Here is a 25,667-nt window from a genome sequence, read left to right on the forward strand (position 1 = left end):
GAATTCCAGTGAGCTGGTGGTCTTCTCTAAGGTGTACATTTTTGTTGCAATTTAAATGAATGTAATTGAAAATCCTGGGAAACCATCACTGTTGCAGTAATGAGTACTGTTGCTCTCCGACAACATTGCTATTGCTTTGAAAAAAGGGCATGGTAGGTTGTCTGCAGTAATGCCCTAGTGTTTATCTTTAACCAACTGCACTTTGCTTTTCATTTGATTAAATTCACTCCAACAAACTGAAAAATCTTCTTAGTTGTGGATCTGAATTCAGTAATGAGTCATGTGCATTGTAATTCTCCTGCATTGCAGGCTTCTACTTTATAATAATGCAAACGAGGTCTGATCCTCATAACGTGGACCTCGCGGATCAGTGGTACTTCCCCCCTTTGGTTGCTAGGTCTCTCTCACCCCGTTTCTAACCAGGATCGTCCACTCACGAGCCTGCCCGAATGTCCACCGGCCTCAGTTGCCGCTCGCCTTCCGCGAGGAAGATCTGCATCGCGCGGAAGAGCAGGTGGACCCCCATTTCACGCCGCCGTTTTAGCGGCCAAGTCGCCACGATCCCGTAGTAGTCCCCCCGCTTCTGATTGGTCAGCATCTTTAGGCCTTTTGTCCAAAACGGACAAAGAATAGACAATAGTGGAGAAAAGGTCATTAAAGCTATCAGGGTATTACATGTAGCCTCACGGTACCTTATTCAACCGATAAGTACACTTTCTTTTTCTTTGGTTGCAAAATTATTATTATTTTTTTTCAGAATTTCTCTATTATGTTTATCAAGCTGCACTACCCCAGTCCCCGTTCCGTTCGTAAATGCTGAGCACTTGTTGAGACATATAACTGGGAACCCCAAAGCCTAGGGGGCGGCTTTCCTCACATACCGATGGCATCAACCATGCAGGCCTCACGGGTGTAAGCTTCCACCGGGATGACGTTCTGGAAGCAATGCAGAGAAATTACCCCTTGGCCAGCATTCCACACCTGCAGGATGTGCTGCACCTTGGAGCAAAGTTTCTGTCGAAAGGCAGAAAAAATAAAATCAGAATCAACATGTAATATTTTTCTCAATAGTTTAAATAGTCATTTAACATGGCAGACCGACTGTTGAAAAACTGCTTATGTATTGCTGATTAATATAATCATTTTCAGTGGGCTGAGGTGGCACTATTCAAGAAGTACAATAAAAAAAGAATACAAAAAAGAACAATCAGTAACAAATCAAATCGGTGACGCATTAGTAAAATATTACAGTAGATCCTCAGACATATGAAACCTTTGGGAATGGGGGCTGCTGAAATATTTTTAAAAACCAGAGCTACTCAACTCCACGTCCTGTGGGCCGCAGTGTCTGCAGGCATTTGATCCTACCCTGTGCGACACCACCTGGTTTCACCCACTTGGTTCAGATAAGCCAATTACTGAAAACGGGTGATGTAGCGCATGGTTGAAGCAAATGCCTGCAGACACTGCGGCCTGCAGGACGTGGAGTTTAGTAGCCCTGATCTAGTGTGAGGTGGTTCCTCACCTTGGAAGATTTGTCTCCTCTGAAGTACTCCAGCGCTTCATACAAGTGGCTGTATGGCCGAGATCGCTTTCCCTTGCCCACATAGAAAATGGCTCTGACAAAGGTTCGGAAACACTCTGCAGGGGTCATGGAATGACTGCGGTATGGCAAGTTCTTTGTGACTCTAATTTAGGAGGAGACAAGGTTCAAGACAAGTTAATAAGAAAACCTGTATACGACCAGTTACAAGAAGTATGACACTAGTAACATAATTATTTTGCTGTTGCGAACACATTCATTTGACTTGTTGGCAGGGAATTTTGGATTCTAGTAGACCTGGGGTCAAGGAGCAGGTAGTTGAAGCTGGACTTTATGAGGCCCTCACGCCACTTTCTGTTCTGGTCGGGTTGGTCAAACTGCTGGCACAGAGCCATCTCCTCAGCAAAGCAGTTTGGCAGGACGAAGCTGTCCAGAGAAGCCGCCATTTCTGCACTGTATCCTGTTGGGAGTCATTAGGACATTTCTTTATGTAAACTAATCCAAGTTTTTTTCTTAATTGTAAGAACAAAACAAAAACATTACAACAGTTTACCAAACGCTATCCTGAGAGGTGTTGAACGTCTTACCCGAGTTCTGACTGGCCGACTGTTGGCCGTTGGGCTCCTGCAGTAGGCGGTGCAGTCTCTGCATGTACACCGGACGGGTACGGCGATTGATGGGGCCGGGATCCTCACCGAGCTCCTTCAACCTGGACCTCAGCTCCTTGTCCGTCAGGGGCTTGGCGTCGGGCAGCACCTCTTCCCGAGGGAGATGGTTCTCCTTTCCAAGGCCGACAATCACAGAGCGCCAGTCGTACAGCACGGTGTCCTCGCTGCCGCTCGTGTCAGAGCTGATGCTGCTGTTGGTAGTGGGAGGCACGTGGCACTCGATCAGCTCGTGGCCCTGTTCGACATCCGTATAAAGGTACTCGACGGGCTCATCCACATCCAAGATCAGGGGACGTCCTCCTGGGGTGTAGGAGAGGTTGGCCAGCGTCTGGGGCGTGTGGCACGCGGAGAGCCTGCTGATACTATAACGCGGGGTACATCCAGAGGCAGGCGTTGCGGGCGGCTCTTTCCGTGGCTCCGGGGAAGCGTAACGGAGGCACGCTTTCGGCGTCTGGGGACTGTTCGGAGATGACGACAGCGAGTCACTGGACTCAACGTCATCAGTGATCCAGGATTCTTCCACTTTTGGCCGGAGACGATTCACCTGGGGAGTAACCAGATTTGATGCCTCATTGGGCCCTTCCCCGCTCAAACTTGATCGATCATCAGTTATGACATCAGTAGAGGGGCAGGATGGACTGGTCTCAACTTGACTGTCTCCAGAAGAGCTAGCCACACTTCCATCATTCCTTTCCTCCAGGATCACCGTGTCAGCTAAACTCCCAGAGATAATGACAGTCTCTGCTATACTCCTAGTAATTATTAGGGTGTCTGCTTGGCTGGCACTCGGTTGCGAACTCTGGTCTCCATCGGGCCTCAGAATGCTGGAGCCTGAATTGTCCCATAATCCATTTTCTGAAGGAGTTGGAGTGCGACAAAGTCCATCTTTTCCTCTCTCACAGGTTCTGCCAGTGTTATTACGGCGTACCCAGCGAGTCGGGAGAGGCAAGGTCTCTTCGAACAGGGAGGAGGTGGACAGGGAGGTATGCGGGCTGCCGGTGGTTCTGAGGGAGCAACGGCTCATTCTGGAACGCGTCCTTCCCGTGACAAATGGGCTGGGCGTCAGCAGCAACTCCGGTTCCATCACCACAGGAGCCCCATGTACTCTGGAAGAATGTGCGACCTCTCCTGTGGGCAGCTCCTCCTCCCCACGCCCCCTCTCCGATTGCGCCGCAGGGACGGAGTCTGAAAATGCCTTACGCAGACTTCCCTGCGGTTCTCCTCCGGCATTGCCGAAGGGGGATTTAGCACACAGCTGCAAGTCATCCATCATGGCAGGAAGCTCTGGCTCAGTCAAGACCCCGACTGAAGAGTCTGTGCTTCTCTGAATGGGGACATTTGTTAAGGCAGGATGCCCGCCATTTCGTGAATGACCCGTGTTCAGCAAGTGCTCCTTTAGTTCTTCGCCAAGTATAGGATACAAACTCTGGGTCCCCGGTGATGTCGAAGGTGAAGCAGGCAAAGTGGGCCGTTGTGGTGCTGCCCTGCTCGACTGAAAGGCTGAGGCTGCCTCGGGAGAAGTGCCTCGTTTACTAGTCTCTGATCTCTTTTCCGCTTCTTCCGTCGAAGGTGGGCTGCACCTGTGATGGAGGGACGGCTCTAGGGCACTGGTGTAAGGGTCGCTGTCACAGCTACTGTAATGACTGCCCCCACTGCTGCTACCTGAACAGTGCTGGGGCTGGACAGGATCGCTCATCTCATCAAACAGCTCACCACCTCCCTCGTCCAGTTCCCCCTCCTCCTCCTCCATCGGCCAAGGTCCCACCACGGTCTTATCCAACTCAGGACTGGCACAATCGACGTCTCGAGAGAACACGAAGACGTGATCGGGCGAGGTGACGTCTATTCCCTGATGGTGCTGCAAAGTGGCCGTGCGCTCCGAATCCAGAAAGTTTGGGTAGGCCGTGAAGTCGACCGTGGTGTCCGCCAAGGAGTTACTACTACCGTCCTGGTCCTCCGGCTTCCTGGGAGAGTCTAAACGGAACGCCGGGAAGTATTCGTCCACGTCCCTGAAGCTTACGCTTTTCCGGCTGCCGCGGCGTGAGGAACAGGACGAGTCCTCGTTACGAGGGACGACGTTAGATAGTCTCTGGATCGCAGAGACGTCTCGGTCCTTGGGTGGCGGCATTGCACTGCAGTCCGAAAGCGGGACTCCCTCCTGAAGAATGGGCAATATCCCCGACGGGGCTCTGTGACCTACCGTGGACAGGCGAGTACTACAAAGCAATGAGGGGACGCCCCAGTCCGAGTCCCTGCCCCATTCCTGGGTGCGACGCAAGTGTAGGTCCGTGATGTCGGACAGCCCCGAGAATCTGGGCCTGTTGCTGGTTCCTGACAGGTTCAGACAGGAGGAGCGGCGTGTGCTACTGAGCGGCCCCTCGTTGGAGTCACTGAATCGGGAGCTCTCAGACACGGAAGTGCTTTCGTCTGCGCTAGAGCTGCAGGGCAGTACTCTGCTGCCATGGCCGCGATAAAAAGCTGTGTGAAATGTGAAAACATGTCATTTCAATAACATTACATGCTATATAAATGGTAAACAGTAAATGCCAGCATTTACATAGAGCCAAAGTGCTGTACAATTAATGCTACACACACACACACACACACACACACACACACACACACACACACACACACACACACACACACACACAGTCACAAACCGACGGCGAGTGGCTGCCATGGAAGGCACCAACCAGCTCGTTGGGAGCATTTGGGGGTTGGGTGTCTTGCCCAGGGACACTTCGACACACTCAGGGTGGGATTGAACCAGTAACCCTCCTACTGCTCTTACCTCCTGAGCCAATGTCCTGAGCCGACTTTTATCCAAACGCCTAGCAGACGCTTTTATCCAAAGGGACTTACAGTTGATTAGACTAAGCAGGGGACAATCCCCCCAGGGGTAATGTGGAGTTAAGGGCCTTGCTCAAGGGCCCAACAGAGGTGCTGCCTTATCGTGGCTTCACCAGGGACAGAACCACTAGCCTCGCAGGTCATGTACCTTAACCTCTACAGTACAGGCCGCCCACTAAAAACTTTGAAAGTCACAATTGTTTTTTGTTTTTTGGGGGGGAGGGGTTTGTAACAGGTTATAACTGATAATATCTTACAGTATTGAAATTGCGGCAGGTCTTCCTCCTCTGCTTCTGTAGCATCGCAGGACTGGTATTCCTGCAGGAGATGCGCACATTTGCAGTTCTCCTGCTGGTTCGCCAGGTCAACTGGTCGGTTCCCATCCTGACAACGACAAACAGGCCAAATATCCTATAACGTTGTAGTAGTGGTGTGTAATTCTGTAATTGAGATCATCATCATCCTATCAATCCTAGTACAAATATTATAATTACTATTATGATAGATTGTATCCAAGTAATCTAGCAAAATAGAAAATACCAGACTAGAAAACTAGCAATGCACTGTAGATATGTCATTTGGACAGCATGGACAGCATGGACAGCAATGGGCAAAAGATTTCATTGCATCCCCTAAAATATATATATTTTTTTTCCCCTCAGTTGCCCTTCTCAAAAGGTCAAATGTGCAACTGAAAAAAAGTCACTTTTTCCACCTGGTCTTTTAAGCTGGGGTCTCCTCCATTCTGTAGAAGCAGTCTGAGGTTCTGGTAGCAGCCCCATAATGCAGCAACGTGCAGGGGCGTCAGATCCTCGACAGACCTGGAGGGGAAAGAATATTTTGGTATGCAGTCATGTTCATTTTAAGGTTGACATCTGTTCCTTACCAGCGCATCAAAAATAATCTAATCGTTTGAACAATAATATGCTTCTCTGAGAGACTCACCTCGCATTGGGGTCAGCCCCATGTTGCAGAAGAAGCTTTAGGCAGCGAATTCGCTTCTCTGTCTCCACGCCGACAGCTAAATGCACCGCCGCTACGCCTTTGCGAAGGATCAGGTTTGGATTGGCACCTTCCGAAAGAAGAGCTTCCACAGCCCTGAACAGAAAAACAACGATGGCAATTTCGCAGCACCAAATGTAAGATCAACACGAATGCCTCATCAAAACAAAATATCACAAACGTCCAACGCGAATGCTAGCAAGCTGGAAGCTTTAAAGCAAAAAAGTAGAGGGGTCTGCTGCCATTTTGACACAACGAAAATGCATCCGAAAGCAAAACAATACAGTAAACTAGCGCCGGCTAACTTTGTTAGCATAGCTAAATAAAGACAAACGTATACACGTATTGTCTGTACCAGTTTCGCTAGCAAGACGTAACGTGAACATAAGATTACATTACCTTGGTTCTCCATCACTGACAGCTTTGCACAGTTGTGTTGCAAGATTCTTCCTTTTGGAATTCATAGCCCACAAGCCGAATTGTTTGCAAATATTTCATTTGTGGTTGACTAGTATTGGTTCACAAAACACGCTGTTATTGTACAGCCCATGTCGGAACATTCAAATTATCTGATCAAGCCAACTGCCTGGTGAAAACCGAGCAAGGAATTCATGAAAATGACATTAAATATACACTAGTCAACTAGTTCTGTGTTGATCATTGTGTAATTCCTATTTCTTTTCATTCAAATTCCCTCCAAGTTTACGAACCGCCTCTTCCGCCAGGAATATCCCGCCCACACACAAAACGTCGCTACAAGTCGTGGTGCGTACGTGTCCATCAAGTTCTTTAGTCTAGGAACACCAATCATGTGTTCGCGCAACGTCATGGAACGTCAACTTCCTTCTTCTCTTCCTGGTGAACAATGGCTGATGGGATCAATGAATAACATTCGACCGTAAACACACGACAAAAGTCTGGAATTTTGTTTCAGCTATTCACAATGCAAGTTTAATTTTTCTAATATAGGAAAATAATAATTTTAAATCTTTCTGGTTGACATGCCATGCAATGAATTGCATAACATAAAAGCAGCACTTCGGTAACTAGTGCCTCTGACGGCCACGAGGTGAATCCTCAAAATGAAAGCCATGCCTTGAATGATGCGGTTAAAAATACGGATGACCAGTGGACTTTAAAGAAAAAAGACCCTGGCGAGAGAAATGGGGGGTGGACCACTGGAAAGAACGAATCATATAGTCCACCCCCCGAGAGGGGCACTTGTTCCCCAACACCTGCTCTAACGTGAGCAAAATTAACTTTTTCTTTGCTATTATGCCATTCGGGAAATTTTAATTCACTTTTCCCATTTTCTTCCATTATATATTGATTTTGTTATCTTTTGACAATTTTTGCACGTTTTATTAATTGTAATGATTTGCAAAAAAAAAGTAAATCATTTAATTTCCCTTAGTTTCATTAGTTAAAATAAATGTTAATTTAGTCATGTTAGTAATAGTTTTTGTATTTTGCTTTAAATGTAAAGTGTATAATTGAATGTGTTTTTTACGAAAAACAAAGAAAATGTTTTTAAACTGTAAAGAAAATTTGAAACCAATCAAAAGTCTTGTGTAATACAACCACAGAGATCAGTGTTCATATGTAAATCATTTATTTGTATTATGTTGTATAAAATTTCCTCCAAAGTAAATGTTATAACAAATATGGAAGAAAGACAAACACAAACACTTTTGGCATGCACCCGTCCCTAGTTCACACCCATATTAGTTCTCATATTAATGATAAAGTTTAGGTTTATTTTTAATATTTCAAATTAAAACACTTATTCCCAACTCCAATTTGGCTCAAGTAAATCAGCTGAGGCTTCACATTGCACACGACTTGTGCATTTCATAGTATCTGAACTGTATTTCACTTGCAGTAATATTAATCAAAATCATTATTCAATGCACTTTCTGGCACAATTTTCACTCGTTTGATTTTTTTTTTGTAAGGGCCATACTCCTTTACAAACTCCCATGTAATCAGCCAGACTCCCAAGCTAAAAAGCATTGCTAAGAAAAAATAAAAAATACTTGCATTTAGACAAACCTGAATCAATTTGGCAGTGCAATGTACCAATTCAAACAGTGCATGAAACAATGGCTTGACCATTTTTAAAGCTTATTCAAAATGTTCAGTGATGAACCGGTTGCGGTAGCCTTTTGGTTCTATACACATCACAAATTGTGTATAGACATCACAGTTTCCTACAAATTCACAACTGCATTCCTATACAATGCCCAAGTGTACCAACAAAGTAGAATGAAATGTATTTTGCCTTTTGGAATCTATTCCATTTTCAGTACTTGTTCCTACAGAAAATACAGGAAAGGAATTATTACTGCACTTTGAGTGACACATTTTCAGAAATGCCAAATGCGCTTACAAAACAAATCAAAGACAAATACGCACTTCGTAACAAAATCATTCACTTTTTTTAACCTAAACTTTACCATCTTTAGAGAACAATTTGCAAAAATACTCACATTTATGTAAACACATTTTTGATATACCATAATTCTATTAAAATCATTTAAGAATGCAAAGCACAGCATTTGATGACAATGGAGAAAAAAAAAAGAAAAGAAATAAAAGATGGTTTCCCAGCCCAATGTTGGAATCATGGAGTGAAGCTGCACTGCCTTCTTTATCCTGAAGGTTTTTGCTACTTGCAATAAACAAGTACCATAATTCATCCAATTGGATTTGTGAAGTTAAATTTAAAGGTCTCGTCCACCCAGTTAAGTCAGTTGCAGCCTCATTAGGATACAATATATTGTAGGGGGAAAACAAATCCCAAGTTTCCTTCCATTTTCTGACCCTGAGGTCTCATCATAGAAGTCCTTGTTTATTGCAAACATGGTCTAAGGCCTGTCACAGACTGGTGCAGCTGTTCAGTTTGACAATCGTATAACATTTTCTTTGGACAATGAAAGAATACAACCAATGCTGCAGCCCCCGTTAAACTACCACGAGGACGTCTTAAATGAGAATATTACCCTCCATTAAGGTCCTTTATTCAAACTACAGGCACAACCTTACATTCAGTAGATGCAAACCTAAAAATGTGAAACGTGAAAACACCTGGATCTTGTTTGCAGGTTTTTTTTCTATTGAAAATTACAGCCAGATGTTAGGTTTGATTTGTAGTCCTTTTTCTTAAAAAAAACAAATATACTGTGCATAACTGCTTGTCTGAGAAACATAATTGTACATTTACAAAGATATAAAATTCGTGATTAATTAACTGAAAACATACAAGTGTTAGCATAAACAGGGTGGAAAGATGCATTTATGGGAGTCTTCCTCCCTAAAATGCATCAAGCCGAGTCATGATTTGGCAAACTCAAAGCAACTAATTCCATGCTGCGTAATTCATAATTAGGCATTTGTTACACTGGCCTATCCAACTGGGTTGAAAGCAACCAACCCAACAATACATCTTATATTGGAGGCATATATGCAGTACCTTCAAATGGCCTTTATTACACCTTTTACCAGCACTTGGGATGGGGGGGGGGGGGGGGGGGGAGCAAAATGTGTTGCACACTAACTAACCAAAGAGCCAATTTTGGCTCTTAAGTCAAGTTAACAGTCATGTAAGACATTAACCAAAGCATGACTTAACCCAAATGTTGGACTATACCAAGCATTCAATTCTGCATTGATAAGGTTTAATGTTAACGTGTAGTCTTTGGCATTTTTAATCCATTCGTAATCACATTTGCAGCAGTATCTTTTTGAAAATGTTTTATGTCATCCAACTGTAGCCAATAGGAAGCACTGCCTCATTTGCGGTTGCAATTTCAGATGCTTTACAAATCTATTTTGTAAATTTTACATTTGGAGGTTGATCAAATCAACATATTCAATTCTGCGTTAGTTGTATTTATTTGCGCTGAATTAAGGCAAATCGTCTCGAGAAAATATATATTCTTGTTTAAATTGCAGTCAATCAAATTTACACTAACGGCATACTGAGTTTTCCACCCTGTTTATATAAGCAAAGCCAGGCTAATAAGAGGCGACATTGAACTTATATGTAATGGCTGTCAGTTAAGTCAGTTTAAAGAATAAAAAAGCAAAAATCCCTAAGCCACCATTTTAACTGCCTAGTGCCTTCATCTGCTCCAGATATTCCTCCAGAAAAAGGAAGCAATTCCTGAAAAATACTGGAATGTTGTGAACCTAAAATACCACAAATGACCAGAAATCTCCACCTGAACTGTTGCTTTTGACAGAGAGAAGAATTTTACAGCAGTACTGTTGGAATCCTCTTTCGCCAGATTGCCTATAGTCAAACGGTCACGCAATGCAGTTTTAGAATGCTTGACATATCTGAGACAAAATGGAAGAATGCCTTCATTAGAGACATTTACATTAAAAAAAACGACCTTAAAGACCTAAGTCTCCAAATGTAAGCCCAGGCAACAACATTCAACACCACTCATTTTGCTGTGTTTGTTTCAACAGGGACTGCTTCCGCAATACAGCTCAATGGGTCTTGTGTAGAAGGGAACTGTTTCATTCCGTCTGTGTCCAATTGTCCTTCAGAGGCCCCCGTAGAAGTCACTTCGGTCTAATTAACATTTCGTTGGTTTAGGTATGACGGCATACGAGGGTATGATTGCAGAGCCCAGGAGAAAACTACTTCCTTTGCAGGGGGGATGGGGTTAAAGGTCTAAAAATCTTTAAAATTTGAGCATTAGGGCTGTCCAAAATTAAATGATTGCTTAAAAACAAGTCCACTTAAAAAGCTAGGCAGAGTAACTTGCTTTGGAAGAAAAACAATTTTAAAAGATCCGGAGAACTGAGTAAAATGCTGAAATGTACAAAAATATTTAGGTGGCTCTAGAGGTGTAAATTTTTCTTCTAAATTGTAGAAAAAACAATGATGAAGGTCCACTCTCACATGATCGAACATTCTCTGGATGATGTTTTTGGATCTCCCTGCAACAAGAAAGAGGATGGCATTTGCACACAGCCAGAAGCACCTTAATCTGCACGGCATGCATAGCCATGTCTAACAATGAGGTTTTAAGAGGGTAAATAATCCCTCCCTCTAAACATGAAAAGCACCCAATTAAGAACAAAATAATACATTTTGGGATTGTGATTGTAACAATATCTAGCATACACAGATGGGCCTGAGGACGACAAACACTGATTTCAACTAATGAATCAAAACATGCACCATTTTAGAAATGAAGATGGGAGACAAAAACATGCATGCAAGTCTTTAAACAAAGTATGAAATATTGTCAAATGGCACAAGGTCACGGACACTGGCGTTGGGCCAGTAGAAGGAGGTCTGCGCGTGGAAAGGAGCCTTCACCTGCTGATGGAAGAGATCCTCCTCCCCCAAGTCATCGTCGTCGTCGCCGTTCTCCACCTCCACCACGGTTTTGTTCACGACCAGCTTGGCCACTTCCTGGAACGGTGCAAAAAGAAAACGGGCACAATTGACCAGAGGTTCTCTCTGAAGAAAGCGCTGAAGAAAGGTTCCACACCAGCACTGTGCCCAGCTACGCTGCCTTGGCTCACTGAAGAGGCGGCTGTGCATCGGCGGGGAATTTACCTCTCCGTCAGAGTTGACCAGGTATGTGAGCACGTCATCTCCTGTACCCCAGGTGCTCTGACTTTTCCACAGCAGGTCTGTCGGGGGACTGTGGGACACGCCAGCATCTGCACTCCACACCTAGGAGAGAGGAACAAAACGTGAGTGCAAATGTGTATGTACCAAGGTATGCATGTTTGTATACGTGGAAACGCACATACTGTATACATAAGCAGAAGTGTCAAAATGTTTTGGGAACAATAGTCCAAGTTCAAGTACAAAGTAGGACACGGCTGTTGGATATTTGAGCAATATACTGTCTATAAACGGGTATTCTTTGCCATGTTAAGTGTACACGGCTTTGCTTACCGTGACGGTCTGGCCAGCCTTCAGGACATATTTAGGGCTGAACTTGTAGGTCACTTCCTCCTCATCCCCGACCTGCCTCTTCAGTCTCCAGTTGCCAAGGGCTTGATCCTACATTCATAAACAAAAATAAATACAAATATCCTCATAAGCAAGGTCAATAGAAAACAAGGAACACACGAACAACACTGTTGTATTAACCAGCACATTTTACAGCACGTTTTCTCAAACCAAGTTTGGACCATAATTACACAGTCCCTGTTGCATTAGCAAAAGTTCCCTGCTATGGATAAAGTGCAGGTCAGCACTTTTCGTCCCACCTTTTCGGAGTCGTTCTTCAGGGTCACGGACTTCCCCTCCAGGTCCATCTCCTGGATGGAGATGCTCCCAGAGGCCTCGGAGTCCTGCAAGATCTGGAACTTGGGGACGGACACCTCCTCCTCCACCTCCAGGCGCTTCCTCTTCCCGCGGGAGGAGCGCGAGGAGCTGCTGCTGGCGGTGGTGCGGGACACGGTCACCCGGGAGGAGGGGCTGGGGCTCAGCTTCAGCCTGAGAGAGGAGAGAGGAGGAGGAGGAGGAGGGAGAGGAGGAGGAGGAGGGGGAAGAGGAGAGAGAGGAGGGAGAGAGAGGGGAGGGGGGAGGAGAGAGGAGAAGAGGAGGGGGAGAGAGGAGGAGGGAGAGAGGAGAAAAGAACAGGAGAAAGGAAGAGGAGAGGGGAGGAGAGAGAAGAGGAAGGAGGAGGAGGCAAGGATGAGAGGAGGAGGAGGAGAAGAAAGCAGAGGAGGAATCTTGTCACCATTCTGCCATTTGCCTGAAGGGACTTAAGTATCCATATTTACAGATCTAATGAATCTCTCCATGAAGATAAACTAGCAAATAGATCATGCAAAAGCAACTTATACAAATGACACTCTTCAACAATACTTAAAATTGAACAGAGATAATAAAAATAATAAAATAAAATAACTGTGGCAAATAGGCTGGTCTCGTCCTGCTGCTCATATCTTCTCGGGTTCTAGTCTTACTCTTAAGCAATTATCTTGTCATCATGTCAATGTTGAAGCTATGTGCCCCAAATGAACCGCCGTTATCTTTTCTCAAATGTCCTGAGGACTCGTTTCATCACCATCATGTGGTCACAGTGGTGCTTCTCAAAACTTGCCTTTTCTGACATGCCAAACACTGAGAAACATTACTGCCGCAAAAAAATGCAAGCAGGACCGATGACAGCAAAAGGGCCCATAAACGATGCGGCACCTCATGCATCATCTTGACAACTGCAAATTGTGTGATCAGTGTAGATGGCCAAATGGTTTCCAACTGACAAACGGTGTCAATTTGACAAGGGAACAAAACGACACGCGCGACAAGAATGTCAGTCGGACATTGGACTAATCTGTCAGCAGATTCCACAGGTGCTTGATGGCCGTTTCCATGTCACACTACTGAGACATAAATAATCCACAGGACAACGGGGACATTTCTGCTGTACCCAGGAACGGAACACGCAAGTATATATTTAAACAAGACGGAACACGCACACGGTGGAGGTGCAGGAATCTGTTTCACACACAAGAGGTATGAAAACCATCCCTAAGGAATGCCCGACGTTCTAACAGGTGATCCCCCCCGGGGCCCCCTCCCAGAAAAAAAAAATGGCATTTTCACATACATTTACCTGACAGGGACAGAAAATTGCACAACCGCCAACTGTTTGGTGAGCAGTGACTGATCGTCACTGACAGCAAGTAGCAAGCATGTAGCATGCAGAGCTGTAGCCTAGTAGTGGCTAAGGTACACAACTGGTACCGGGAAGGTTGGGGGGTTTAAGCCCCTGGTGTAGCCACGATAAAATCTGCACAGCTGCTGGGCCCCTGAGCAAGGTCCTTAAGGTCACATTGCTCCGGGGCGAAGGGGGGGGGGGGGGGGGTTGTCCCCTGCTTAGCCTAATCAACTTTAAGTTACTTTGGATAAGAGTGTGAGCTAAACAACAGTTGAAGGAGCTGGCTCACCGGTCCTCCTCTCCCTCCAGGAGCTTCCTGTAGGCGGTGATCTCCATGTCCAGGGCCAGCTTGACGTCCAGCAGCTCCTGGTACTCGTTGAGCTGCTGCTGCATGCAGTCCCTCATCTCGGCCATCTCGCGGTCCTTGGCGTCCAGCTGCCGGCGGTGCTTATCCCGGTCGCTGGCCATCATGTCCTCCAGCTCGCGGATACGCTCCTCAGCCGCGCTGGCCTGCACGCACACGCACACGGACACACACACACAGACACACACACGCACGCAAGGAAATGGAGGGTCAGAGGGCTCAGACGATAAAGCGGTCCAACATGACAGCTTATTGGGAATTGAGGAAAAAAAAATAAAAATACATTTAACATTTATTTTAGTGCATGGTGGGAAAAGTCTTAGGCACCCTAGCACCTGCATGAGTGACAAATTTCAAATTTACAAAGAATAATTTTCCAAAAAATAATTTCTCATTTTGTTAAATAAAGTAACATTTCAGTTAAAACTTGATCAGGGCCGTCTGCCATTACCTGGCTAGCCAAAAAGCAAGCGAGACGGCCAAAGTGAGCAGAAGAACTGCGGCCGGCGTACGGCAGGTTTATAAAGGCTTGGCGCAGCACACAATCAGTAATTTTACAGACGTTATCAGTCAAGCGACTTCACAAAAGCACATTCCACAGGGTAGGTAAACACCACGGGCCTGAGAGGGGAGGCGAATGAGTGAACGTGGGAGAGAGAGGGGTATGTAAACGCGGGAGAGGCACACCTGTTTCTGCAGGGCAGAGAGCTGGTAGCCCAGGCTCTCGATCCTCATGTGTGCCTCACGGAGCTCCTCTCGCGCTGTGCACACAGCCTTGTCGTTCATGTCGGAGGACACCTTCGCGTTGTCCAGCTGGAGAGAGCAGGAACAGCATTATACACATGATGGATTGGCTTCTCTGTGTGGGACTAATGGCAGCATGCACACACATCTGATTGGCTCCTCTGTGTGGGACGAATGGCAGCATGCACACACGTCTGAAACACTCCTCTGTGTGGGACAAATGCCAGCATGCACACACGTCTGATACACTCTGTGCGGGACTAGCGCCAACATGCACACACGTTCAAAAACAAATACCCAGTTCCTTGAATTACTAAGCATAGAATTACAGCAGTTGCCAATGACTCAATGCAAATGCTTTTGTACAACTTGTCATATCTGCACAAAACATTTGAGTATGACCAGGCCATGGATACGGAGACGTGGATCTGCCAGAGGCACAAATATGTTCCGTGGAATTCACAGCCTGAAATGAACTTTCCTAGGCACGTATGCAAAGTTATATTCCTATCCCTGATATGTGGAAGAGATCACTATGAATACCTCTCGTTCCGGTTGCAAACGGCAAAATCTCAAATAGAAATTATTTTGTGTTCACAAATAAATAGTGGGCAGGCGTCTGTGTGTGTGTGTGTGTGTGTGTGTGTGTGTGTGTGTCTAGTATAACTGAAAGCCCTGCTGTGAGCGTCTGCAGTACCTTGGCCTTGAAGGTGTGCTCCAGCTCCACCTTGTAGATGGAGACCTGCTCATCGTGCTGCTTGCGCAGGTCCTGCAGCGCCTGGGACAGCTTGAACTCGTAGTCCTGCTGCATCCCGCTGTCCACCTCCACCAAGCGCTTCTCCTGGCGCCGCCGGGTCTCACGCACCTCCTGCAGGGGTCACACAGAATCAGCAACTCTACAACACCAATCGGGTCTCGAGCACCTCCTGCAGGGGTCATACTGAGAATCAGTAACTCTACAACACCAATCGGGTCTCGAGCACCTCCTCCAGAGGTCACACTGAGAATCAGTAACTCTACAACACCAATCGGGTCTCGAGCACCTCCTGCAGAGGTCACACTGAGAATCAGTAACTCTACAACACCAATCGGGTGTCGTGCACCTGCTGCAGAGGTCACACGGAGAATCAGTAACTCTACAACACCAATCGGGTCTCAAGCACCTCCTCCAGAGGTCACACTGAGAATCAGTAACTCTACAACACCAATCGGGTGTCGTGCACCTGCTGCAGGGGTTACACTGAGAATCAGTAACTCTACAACGCCAATCGGGTCTCAAGCACCTCCTCCAGAGGTCACACTGAGAATCAGTAACTCTACATCACCAATCGGGTCTCGAGCACTGGTGCGCACTGAGAATCAGTAACTCAATACACATCAGCACAACCAGGCAAATCAATAAGCCAACTGATCCACTTTACAGCCAAACAGTGTACATTTTTTAATGACAAATTGGTAAAATAGCAAAGAAACCAGGTGAGTTAAGAGTAATTAACTGCCTTCATTTGTAAATAAAGTGCCGAGCAACAACCAAACGCCAGCACACCCTGCGGCTCCCCGGGGACCAGGAGTGTGGACCACCGTCTTCGCTAATGAGTTCCCACAAACCTCGTCGAACATGCTCTTCCTGAACTGGAGCTCCTCCGACAGGCTCTGACAGCGGTTCTCCAGGTCCACTCTCATCAGGGTCTCCGCCTCCAGCTGCTTCTTGGCCACCGCATGGGCGTCCTCAGCCTATCAAAACACAGGACGAAATCATCAGCATGGACCATTAATAAATATACAACACCGAGCCTCTTCTCATTCCGCCTTATAAACAACCTGCCTCATGTGTGACAGCTCCCTGTGCAGTCATTCATCTCCCATCCACCCAGCCCCCCCCCCCAATACTAAAAAACACTTAATACTATGCAGCCATCTTCCAGTTCTTAGTATGGCCATGTATTCACATAGCTGTTATTGATCTAACCAATACATATTTCCAAAGCTTTACATTACATTTTATTTAGCACATGCTTTTACCCAAAGTGACATACAAAATGCACACCAAGGTCATTAGAACAAACTACAGAACAGATCTACAAATACACAGCATGCACGCAAACTCGGAGCGAGACGCCCAGCGCAGGCAGCAGTCCGTACCTTAGCGAGCTGGGCTCTGAGGTCGGCCAGTTCGGCCCCCAGGGCCCCGTTCTCACTCAGCGCGGTGTTGAGGGCCGCCTCGCTCTTGTTGTACAGAGACTCCAGCTCTTTAATGCGAGCCAGGGCGATGGCCAGGTCCCCATCCTTCTTCTTGAAGCTGGAGGAAATGGAGTCAACACACAGTAAGATGAACGTGCGACTCCGCTGACTGAATCATGAATTTTAAACTTTTTTTTTTTAATCTTTTTTTTTTTTTTTTTTTTATAAAGGCAAGTGTTGTAAATATCTGAAGCATGTGCATAAAAAAAAATAACCATTTACTGGTATATTTGTGTAATCGCTGAAGCAGTAATGTAAGCGCTCCTATCACTCAGAGGCTCTTGACAAAAAACGTGACAACCCATGCCACCACATCCTCCAACCTACTGCCAACCACGCACCCACACAGCTTAAACGGAACAGATAAATACATTTAAAAAAAACAATGCATCCTTCTGCATTATTATAAACTATAAATAATAGCATGGTTACAGCAAAAACACAAGGATAAAACATGTGGAAGTGCATCCCTCTGATGCATTGACTTTATAACAGCAGCCATACATCTATAATGCAGGACTTCCTGTCAGCAAGTCCCTTGGCCAAAAAAAAAAAAAAGTTCCTTAGCAACGGAGTAAACGCTGGCAAACAGACAAGCTTTTCCCTCCAAAATTACTTTCACAGTACTCCATGTTACACTTTCAATGAATTATCACACGTCCTGTTTAATTCAGTCCACAAGTGCCTCACCTCCAGCCAAGTTCAGTCAGAAACTCTTCTGTTTACACCATCATCTCATGAAGAATTAATGAGATGGAAACAGAACCAAAAAAAAACTACACCACACTCAGGAAGAAGAGTCAACGTCACAGCTTAAGAATGAGAGAACACTATGACGTGCTCAGGCTAAATTCGTGCTTTCCACAAATTGGCATTCCAAGCCATGACCGCATGTGGTGTAATGAGTTATGAAAAGGAGGGAAGTGTTCTCTAACATACCGTCTGCACACATTTTAACATGATTACAAAAACGCTTAAGTATTTGGGAAGGTAAAATAACTCAACATACCTAAATAACAAATTAACCTTGTTTTCATAATAGTTGGTGACTAACACTTAGTGCAGAAAAGTTTGTAAGTTCCATATTTGTAAACGTTGTAACGGACCATGATTACAGTATAAAAACATGCTGTATGCATGCATCAGTGCGCATTTTATCCTGCACAAGTTTCATTTGTTACTCGCGAATTAAGACAATTCCTGGGGCTACCGTGTTGGTTTCGGCCATCATTACACGGGCAGAAGGAGTTTAACAAAAATGCATTGTCGTACTTCAAAGCAGAGTACTTCAGTGACATGAAGTATGACTCACTTCCTGTTGGCCTCCTCCAGTTCAGCATTGGCCTTCCCCAGGTCAATCTGCAGCCTGGCTCTCTCCCGTGCGGTCTCATCCAGGACGCGGCGGGCATCCGACAACTCGGACTCGTACAGCGCTTTGATCCCAGTCACCTGGAGGAAAGGGCCAGAGCACCCATCAGTCAAACCGCCACATCCAGTCATTTGCACCGCAAGCCCCTCCCACTGTGCACCCAGGGGCGTGGCTTTGATTCCCAGACACCCACCAGCTGGTCATTCCTGGGGTTCATCCCCCATAAACCGTCGCAACAGAAGAGGATTTTTTTTTTTTTTTCCCCTACCCTTAAAATAATGTTTTTGGGTCAGTTCACTGCAACATTCAATTTCTTCACATTAAGACAATTTTCCCTAAAACACAGAAATTAGTTAGGAGAATTGCGATTTGTTGCTGAAGTAAAACTTTTTTTAAAAATTTTTAAATCCACAATTAAATGGGAATTCTTGTGAAAATATTAATTTGATCATTTGTACACGGATAATATATAAAATAGAAGTTAGAAAAACCTGTATAAAATGCAGCTCAAACAGCATGCAGCCAGGGAGCGACTTAAGGGTCTCTTTCATTTCCTGACAATATGACATCAATTCAAAACATTAGCATACGTTCGGTGCATTCAAATCAAATGGGGACCTGGGCAGTGACATTACAACCTGGCGAGTTTTGAGAAAGTTTTCATGAAAGAAAACAAATATTACATTTGCTTTGATGCACAGGATCTAGATCAACAGTCCAAGATTCAAATTTTGAATAATGCCGCCCCCCTCCCCTGGCACAGTGCCTCCCCCCCCCCCCCCCCTCGACTGCCGTGCTACTCGACATTAACTCACGCCAGCCCTTCTACACCGCTGCAAAGTGGGCTGGGTCGCTCTCTGTGGTATGTTTTTACAGTCTGGCGACTACAACTATTCCAGACTCGGAAGGCCAGATTAAAACCGAAACCTTTGGTTTTCCTTAATCTCGGCTTTGTTTTCGGGCACCGTTAGTCCACATTGTAGTTAAAACGATATGAACTCTTAATACCTAGGCTACATCGAAAACAAAGAATTAAAGTTAACGTAAAACTTCTCCAAGTAAATACCGTCTCTGAGTAAACAATTAAGAATTTAAAATAAAAAAAAATCGGATTAGATTAACTCACGTTAATCTATACAGTACAGTAAATATAAATTATAACTAGTACTATAGTCATCTAGCTAGCTACAGTCATTATACATTAACTTACTCCACCGAGCAGCACATCTGGTAAACAGACCAGCAACAACATGAAAGGAGTTTCCCGCAGTGATGAAACTACTTCCAACTATCTTATTATATATCTTAATGAATACGGAAGTTATGAAATTATTAAGGAGGCTAGCAAAATATCTACCACAACCCGTCTTTATTCGGATTTAAAAGTTCATCACTTAACTAATCTTAAAAAAAATTCATTATAACGTCGTTACTGTTATCCTGCAACGTTAACGCCCCGTTAGTTTAACTTAGTCTGACATCTGGTAACAATGAGCAACACATTCTGAATGAAAATCAAACGCAATAACGAGAGCAAGTTTGGCTAGCTACCATTGCCGTTACTAAATACTAGTATTAAGAAAATTAACACCAGCACTAACTTACTCGGTAGAAACGTGTTGAAAAAAAGATAAGAGCGAAGACATTAACAGTAACCCAAATGGTAGGAGTTTATTTCAAGCAACAGTAGAAAATAAAATAGGCGTGTTGGCTGCCGGTGTCTAGCTAGAAATAAACTGAACAAGATGGCTAACGTTGGTGTAGTTACCGAGTATCATATGCCACTCGATGGTGGCAACGATGCCGCGCAATTTCGAACTGCGTTCATGAGTGTCGTTTTAAGTGGTAACGTTAGCCGGGCAAGATGGAAAACTTATTGCGTTGCTAAGGCTAATTTTCAATGAGCTAAATAGTTAGCATACCTAGTATATTGCAAGATGTGATAAGCAAAATAAATTACCGGCCAGTAATGTTTGCTAGCTAGCTAGATGGCAATCCATACGACACAGCCCCAGCAAAGGGAAACGATTAGCTAGCTAGCTAGCCAACCAAGCACAGTAACTGGGAGTTAAACACACCAATATAAGTTTTAATCCGTGAAATAGTATAGCTAAACTAACATTTCCGTTACTAGCTATCTCCAGCAATGTTAGATTCGCTCAGCGTTACCATCCAGCAAGCTAACGTATCGCATAGCTAACGTAGACTCCCAAACAGTCCGCGCGGAGAACAAACTCCCAGCAAGGTCAATACACAGCTACTGCGAATTAGCCTAGCTAACAAAAAGTACCGCTAGCAAGCTAACGTAGCACACAAGTGAACCACAGTAACATTACCTCCCGGGTTGTGATCTCTTCCTTCTCGGAGACTTTCACCATAAGACGGTCATTTTCCAATTCAAGCGATCGCACACGGTCGATATAAACAGCCAACCGATCATTTAAATGCCTCAAGTCCTCCTTCTCTTGCAGGCGCGAGATACGCGTTGGGGAGAGCGGGGTGCCTGCGGCCGTCCGAGCACTCTCGGTGGCTGAGCGGCTAGGGGTTGCAGTCGCCATCACGATTTCGTACTTAATTCTAAGTATAAATCAAGACTTTGCTTTCAATTAAGCAACTAACGCGGTTTATCGGCCAAACGTACGTTTTAATGTGGAAAAACAGTGTGACTTCTTAAAATCTTAATTCATTCGTTAGCCGCCTGCTCAACATGGGAAACCTAATCTCCGCCCGCACGGTGTAAATTCCATCTACAACATTTGAAAGAGCTTGCCAAAGCAAGATGGCCGTTAATCACGCCTTCCGCGCCAAAAATGCGTTGCCCAAATTTTTCTGGTAGTTGTAGTTCTCTCACAATTACCGTAAAGATATGGGGCAAAAAGAAAGCCACAAATAAAAATATATGAAAATGACTATATTCACAAAAACCTGTATTATTATATATACCATACTTTTAATATCATTAAACTAACTCACCCATTACAACACGCTTCTAACGGATCTACCTTACAGAACTTTGTCAGAATTATATTTGTATATAGATCAAATATACTACAATTCTAGGGACATATGTTACTAAGAAATGTTTTGTTTCTGTTTCTAAACCAAAAATAGCAGGCATGTGATTAATGTATAGAAATATCAATCATTTGTGATAAAATAAACGATTTTACAAAATAGTTGCATAACCCTTCTATTGTGTTTGGGTCAAATTTGACCCGTTTTCAAGTTGAGATGTTATTTATTGCATATCTTGTTTTTTTTTCATTCGAATCAGGCTTCATGATATCCTCAAAAACAGCTATATAAACACAATAAAACTAATTGTCACCATTTTAGTAAATTCTGGATAAAATTTGGGTCAAACAAGATTAATCTTTGACTCTAGACCCTGCACCCCTCCCTGCACGGGAACAATTATTTTCTCGTAGTCCCTCTGGCACCCCTCCCCCTGAAACTGAACTTTCTCTCTCTCTCTCTCTCTCTCTCTCTCTCTCTCTCTCTCTCTCTCTCTCTCTCTCTCTCTCTCACACACACACACACACACACACACACACACACACACATGAATGATTTATTTATGTCCACATAAATAGAAGTATGCAAAGGACATAAATACAGTTACAGTACATAAGTGCCTAATTGGCAACCACATTATGCATACTCTCTCTCTCTCTCTCTCTCTCTCTCTCTCTCTCTCTCTCTCGTCTCTATCTATATATCTCCCACACACACTCAAAAAGAATACCCCTTGCTCTCTCATCACAACTCCTCCCCATAACATTATGTCTACATACAGGGGACCTTGCACAGTGTCATCTTCATATGAAGTTCTAAAAAAAAACCACAAGCAATTTATTATAGAAAGTGTGTTCTAATATTAGTCTATTATAGTCAGATAACATAATTACCCATTGTCTTCACTAGAGGAAATATAATGACTGAATTTAAACCTTTTTAAAAAAAAACAGAAAACAAGTGGTATATTTTAGGATAAATGGTCTTGGGACCATAAAAATAAAATTTAAAGCAGTGGTTATGAATGCATAATAAGTTCGTTATGATGATCGACAATATTGGATGATAATCATTGTTTTTGAGTTTTGGGCTGAGATAAATTATGGGTCAAATTTGACCCGCTAACAAAAAAGGTGTGGGCAAATTTTTAACACATTAGGAAGGTTAACTATTGTATAACTACTCTCAGTAAAATACGATTCTATAAAAGCTTTAGGCAGAAGGTTTCATCCTAACCACTAGAAAGCGCTATATGCTTTTCTCTCTTCATAAACACTCTGAAAAATTCGGATTACCCAGCATTCAGTCACCGCACGGTCCTTCCGGTGAATCCGCCATTAGAGAAAGCAGGTAAGAAATAAGTGGCGAGTAATATGGAATTACAATCTTGCTAAAATCAATGACATCTTCTGTATTTAATGTAAAATACTAATGTTATTAGAAAGTCCACATTCCCCCGAGAGATATTAGCCTAATATATCTCATAATAATCACGGTATGACTGAAGTGTTTTCTGTCCATGAGAAACATCAGCAGGCTAGTGGACGTTTGCTAGCGGCACCAGCCATTCTTGCACTTTGTCTAATATTTTATGTTTTTCCCAGTTATTAGTTTGATATTTTAGTGCAGGAGTATTGGGTAGCGTTAGCAATTCTGGCCTTACTTCTAAATCGGTGGCATCGCATTGTGTAATTTGGGTATGCTGGCCCACTGGTCTTTGGGTAACCAGCCTTTGGTGGACATCCTTAACGTTAAATAATGTTCGCCAATCAGCCTACCAGGCTGACTGAAGGCATCTAATTGTGTGCTTAATTTTATATGTCAGAGCTCTAGTCCCCGTTGGTGTCGGATGTAAGCAACACCAACTGCAGCTTGTTTTTTTGACTTGTTCTGTGTCTTCCGATGGCGTTAAGTTGATCTCCATTTAACATTTCTTTGTCGTTTTTAGGCATGGCAATTCGGTACCCTATGGCCGTTGGCCTGAACAAAGGCCACCCCGTAACGAAGAATGTGGCTAAGCCCAAACACAGTCGCAGGAGAGGGGTAAGTATCCAGCATGGGTCACTTATGGGAAATCTAATGTACCGAGTAAAGTTTTTTTTTTTAAATATTTTTTAATTATGAATTCTGAAACCACATGCCAATTGACTTTGTTGATGTTGTTCTTAAGCACCTGACCAAGCACACCAAGTTTGTGCGTGACATGATTCGTGAGGTGTGCGGTTTTGCTCCGTACGAGAGGCGGGCGATGGAGTTGCTGAAAGTGTCCAAGGACAAGCGTGCACTGAAGTTCATCAAGAAAAGGGTACGTTGCCAACTCAATTCCTTGACCGCTGTACCAAATTGATGCTTTTAAACCAGTGAAACTATTTATTTACTGACTGGTTTTACCCACCAGGCATTTTGGTCTACAAAGGATAGATCATGTCTAAAATAGCTGGATCTGGTAAATGGTTGGCATTTATATAGCGCCTTTATCCAAATCACTGTACAATTGATGCTTCTCATTCACCCATTCATACACACACTCGCATACCAACGGCGATTGGCTGCCATGCAAGGCACCGACCAGCTCGTCAGGAGCATTTAGGGGTTAGGTGTCTTGCTCAGGGACACTTCGACACAGCCCGGGCGGGGGATTGAACCGGCAGCCCTCCGACTGCCAGACGACTGCTCTTACTGCCTGAGCCATGTCGCCCCGATCTAGTTTCTTGCAGCAATTTCACTAATTTGCTTATTTTCATATTAACCTGTCTAGATTGCTTATTTTCATATTAACCTGTCTAGATTGGAAAAATGTCTTACTAGCTATGCCGCTTTAAATTGATTCTATGTGGCCAACAATACTTTTGTCGTCTTGTCACCCCCATACTATTTCAGGTACAGACTAAGTGCACATGCCAATCTTACACATACACTGGCGTCATATTTATTATTGGATCTCATGCTACCAATGTCAACTGCTTAGAGACTGAAAGCCCAGATTCATTTTATTTATTGGTTATGGAGGTTGGGAATTCATGAACAGATTTCATGTCAGTGAATGCAATTACTATAATGATGTATTGCAGTATCAGTGACTTGTTTGAAAGGGTCTAAGCCGAAAACTTGACTTTTTCCATCATTGGCTTTTGTCACTAGACATTTTAAAGTGGTTAATTTGCTTATTTTTTAATGCACACTTTTCAGTTAATAAGGAGGGAGTTTTGAGTTTGGGTCTCTGAACAATAAGGGCCTGGTCCAGGTAGATTTAAGGCCATAGTGTATGGATGGGCAACCCTAGTCCTGGAGGGCAGGTGTTTATGCAGGATTTTGCTGCCATCAGTTAACCCTTGCTCAATCAGCTAATTGGCCATATGGACCGTAACCGATTAACTCGTAAATTAGAATAATAAATGTTATTGGCTAGTAGCATTTTATCAGCTGCTGTTTATATCACGGAATGTGGCTAAACATAACATGTAAATGATTGCTCACTAAAGAGCAAAAGTTGATCTGAATCCATAAATGAATACAGCCTGTAGTGTAGTGGTTAAGGTGCATTACTGGGACCAGCAAGGTTGCTGGTTTGATCCCTGGTGTAGCCCTTGAGCAAGGCCCTTAACCCTGCATTGCTCCAGGGGAGGATTGTCTCCTGCTTCGTCTAATCAACTGTACATCGCTCTGGATAAGAGTGTCTGCCAAATGCCATTAATGTAATGTACTGTAATACGGTCTTCTGTCCCTGCCATAGAGAAAAACATTCTAGTGCACCGCAGCTTTTTAAAAGTATGATTAAGGGAATGGAAGGATGTACCCTGACTGTTTGCTCATCCTTCATTCTGCAGGTGGGAACCCACATCCGTGCCAAGAGAAAGAGGGAAGAGCTCAGCAACGTCCTCGCTGCAATGAGAAAGGCTGCTGCCAAGAAGGAGTAAGCCTGTTATACTGTGGGGGAAAAAATAAATATTTCTATTTCAAAAACAAATGTGTTCTGAACCTCCTTATTTATGACGTTTGTATTTTTATCTCACCGAGTTCTGTTGAGGGAGAGGTAGGTTTAAGGGGGGTCCAGGTATTCTTGACATGCTTTTGCTTGATTACAGCAATTGCAGTTGTCAAAAGTGGTTCTTGAAACAAAGAATTTCATTAAGTTTTAATGCCTAGTCATTAGAATAGAAGCTAACCAATTTTGGTTTGCAGCGGGTGCAGGCAGACTCGTATGTAGCTGGTAAACTGA

At 44.1% G+C, this 25,667-nt stretch overlaps 3 protein-coding genes across 3 annotated transcripts; 1 reads left to right on the forward strand and 2 right to left on the reverse strand.

The window, feature by feature from the left end:
* Position 1: 1 nt before the first annotated feature.
* Positions 2-6,727, reverse strand: ankle1 (ankyrin repeat and LEM domain containing 1). Its single transcript, XM_061240319.1, has 9 exons — positions 6,466-6,727; positions 6,010-6,162; positions 5,780-5,885; positions 5,322-5,448; positions 2,131-4,689; positions 1,841-2,003; positions 1,526-1,688; positions 882-1,014; positions 2-606 (listed from the first exon to the last, which is right to left on the reverse strand). The coding sequence occupies exons 1-9, from the start codon at positions 6,528-6,530 to the stop codon at positions 434-436; spliced, it is 3,642 nt and encodes a 1,213-aa protein (XP_061096303.1). The 5' UTR covers positions 6,531-6,727; the 3' UTR covers positions 2-433.
* Positions 6,728-7,661: 934 nt separating this feature from the next.
* lmnb2 (lamin B2) lies at positions 7,662-21,193 on the reverse strand. Its single transcript, XM_061239407.1, has 12 exons — positions 20,770-21,193; positions 18,377-18,513; positions 16,966-17,122; positions 16,432-16,557; positions 15,521-15,691; positions 14,767-14,892; positions 14,005-14,225; positions 12,313-12,541; positions 11,996-12,103; positions 11,648-11,767; positions 11,405-11,500; positions 7,662-11,019 (listed from the first exon to the last, which is right to left on the reverse strand). Exons 1-12 carry the CDS (start codon positions 20,989-20,991, stop codon positions 10,978-10,980), a joined length of 1,755 nt encoding a protein of 584 aa, XP_061095391.1. The 5' UTR covers positions 20,992-21,193; the 3' UTR covers positions 7,662-10,977.
* Positions 21,194-22,689: 1,496 nt separating this feature from the next.
* rpl36 (ribosomal protein L36) lies at positions 22,690-25,415 on the forward strand. Its single transcript, XM_061239688.1, has 4 exons — positions 22,690-22,798; positions 23,397-23,491; positions 23,619-23,753; positions 25,276-25,415. The coding sequence occupies exons 2-4, from the start codon at positions 23,399-23,401 to the stop codon at positions 25,363-25,365; spliced, it is 318 nt and encodes a 105-aa protein (XP_061095672.1). The 5' UTR covers positions 22,690-22,798; positions 23,397-23,398; the 3' UTR covers positions 25,366-25,415.
* Positions 25,416-25,667: the final 252 nt, after the last annotated feature.

This window comes from Conger conger, chromosome 4 (assembly GCF_963514075.1).
Source record: "Conger conger chromosome 4, fConCon1.1, whole genome shotgun sequence".
Classification (NCBI taxonomy): domain Eukaryota; kingdom Metazoa; phylum Chordata; class Actinopteri; order Anguilliformes; family Congridae; genus Conger; species Conger conger.

What these genes read in the sequence shown, in the direction of transcription:
- ankle1 (XM_061240319.1), bottom strand. Translation starts at nt 6,530, where the DNA reads ATGAATTCCAAAAGGAAGAATCTTGCAACACAACTGTGCAAAGCTGTC. An exon ending in GAGGAGACAAATCTTCCAAG is followed by an intron (nt 1,015 to 1,525) that starts GTGAGGAACCAC and finishes GCCTTTCGACAG; the next exon opens with AAACTTTGCTCCAAGGTGCA. An exon ending in CTGCATGGTTGATGCCATCG is followed by an intron (nt 607 to 881) that starts GTATGTGAGGAA and finishes TTTGGACAAAAG; the next exon opens with GCCTAAAGATGCTGACCAAT.
- lmnb2 (XM_061239407.1), bottom strand. Translation starts at nt 20,991, where the DNA reads ATGGCGACTGCAACCCCTAGCCGCTCAGCCACCGAGAGTGCTCGGACG. An exon ending in AGGCTGGCCAGACCGTCACG is followed by an intron (nt 11,768 to 11,995) that starts GTAAGCAAAGCC and finishes CCTCTCTCCTAG; the next exon opens with GTGTGGAGTGCAGATGCTGG. An exon ending in TGGTCAACTCTGACGGAGAG is followed by an intron (nt 11,501 to 11,647) that starts GTAAATTCCCCG and finishes GCACCGTTCCAG; the next exon opens with GAAGTGGCCAAGCTGGTCGT.
- rpl36 (XM_061239688.1), top strand. Translation starts at nt 23,399, where the DNA reads ATGGCAATTCGGTACCCTATGGCCGTTGGCCTGAACAAAGGCCACCCC. An exon ending in AACACAGTCGCAGGAGAGGG is followed by an intron (nt 23,492 to 23,618) that starts GTAAGTATCCAG and finishes GTTGTTCTTAAG; the next exon opens with CACCTGACCAAGCACACCAA. An exon ending in TGAAGTTCATCAAGAAAAGG is followed by an intron (nt 23,754 to 25,275) that starts GTACGTTGCCAA and finishes TTCATTCTGCAG; the next exon opens with GTGGGAACCCACATCCGTGC.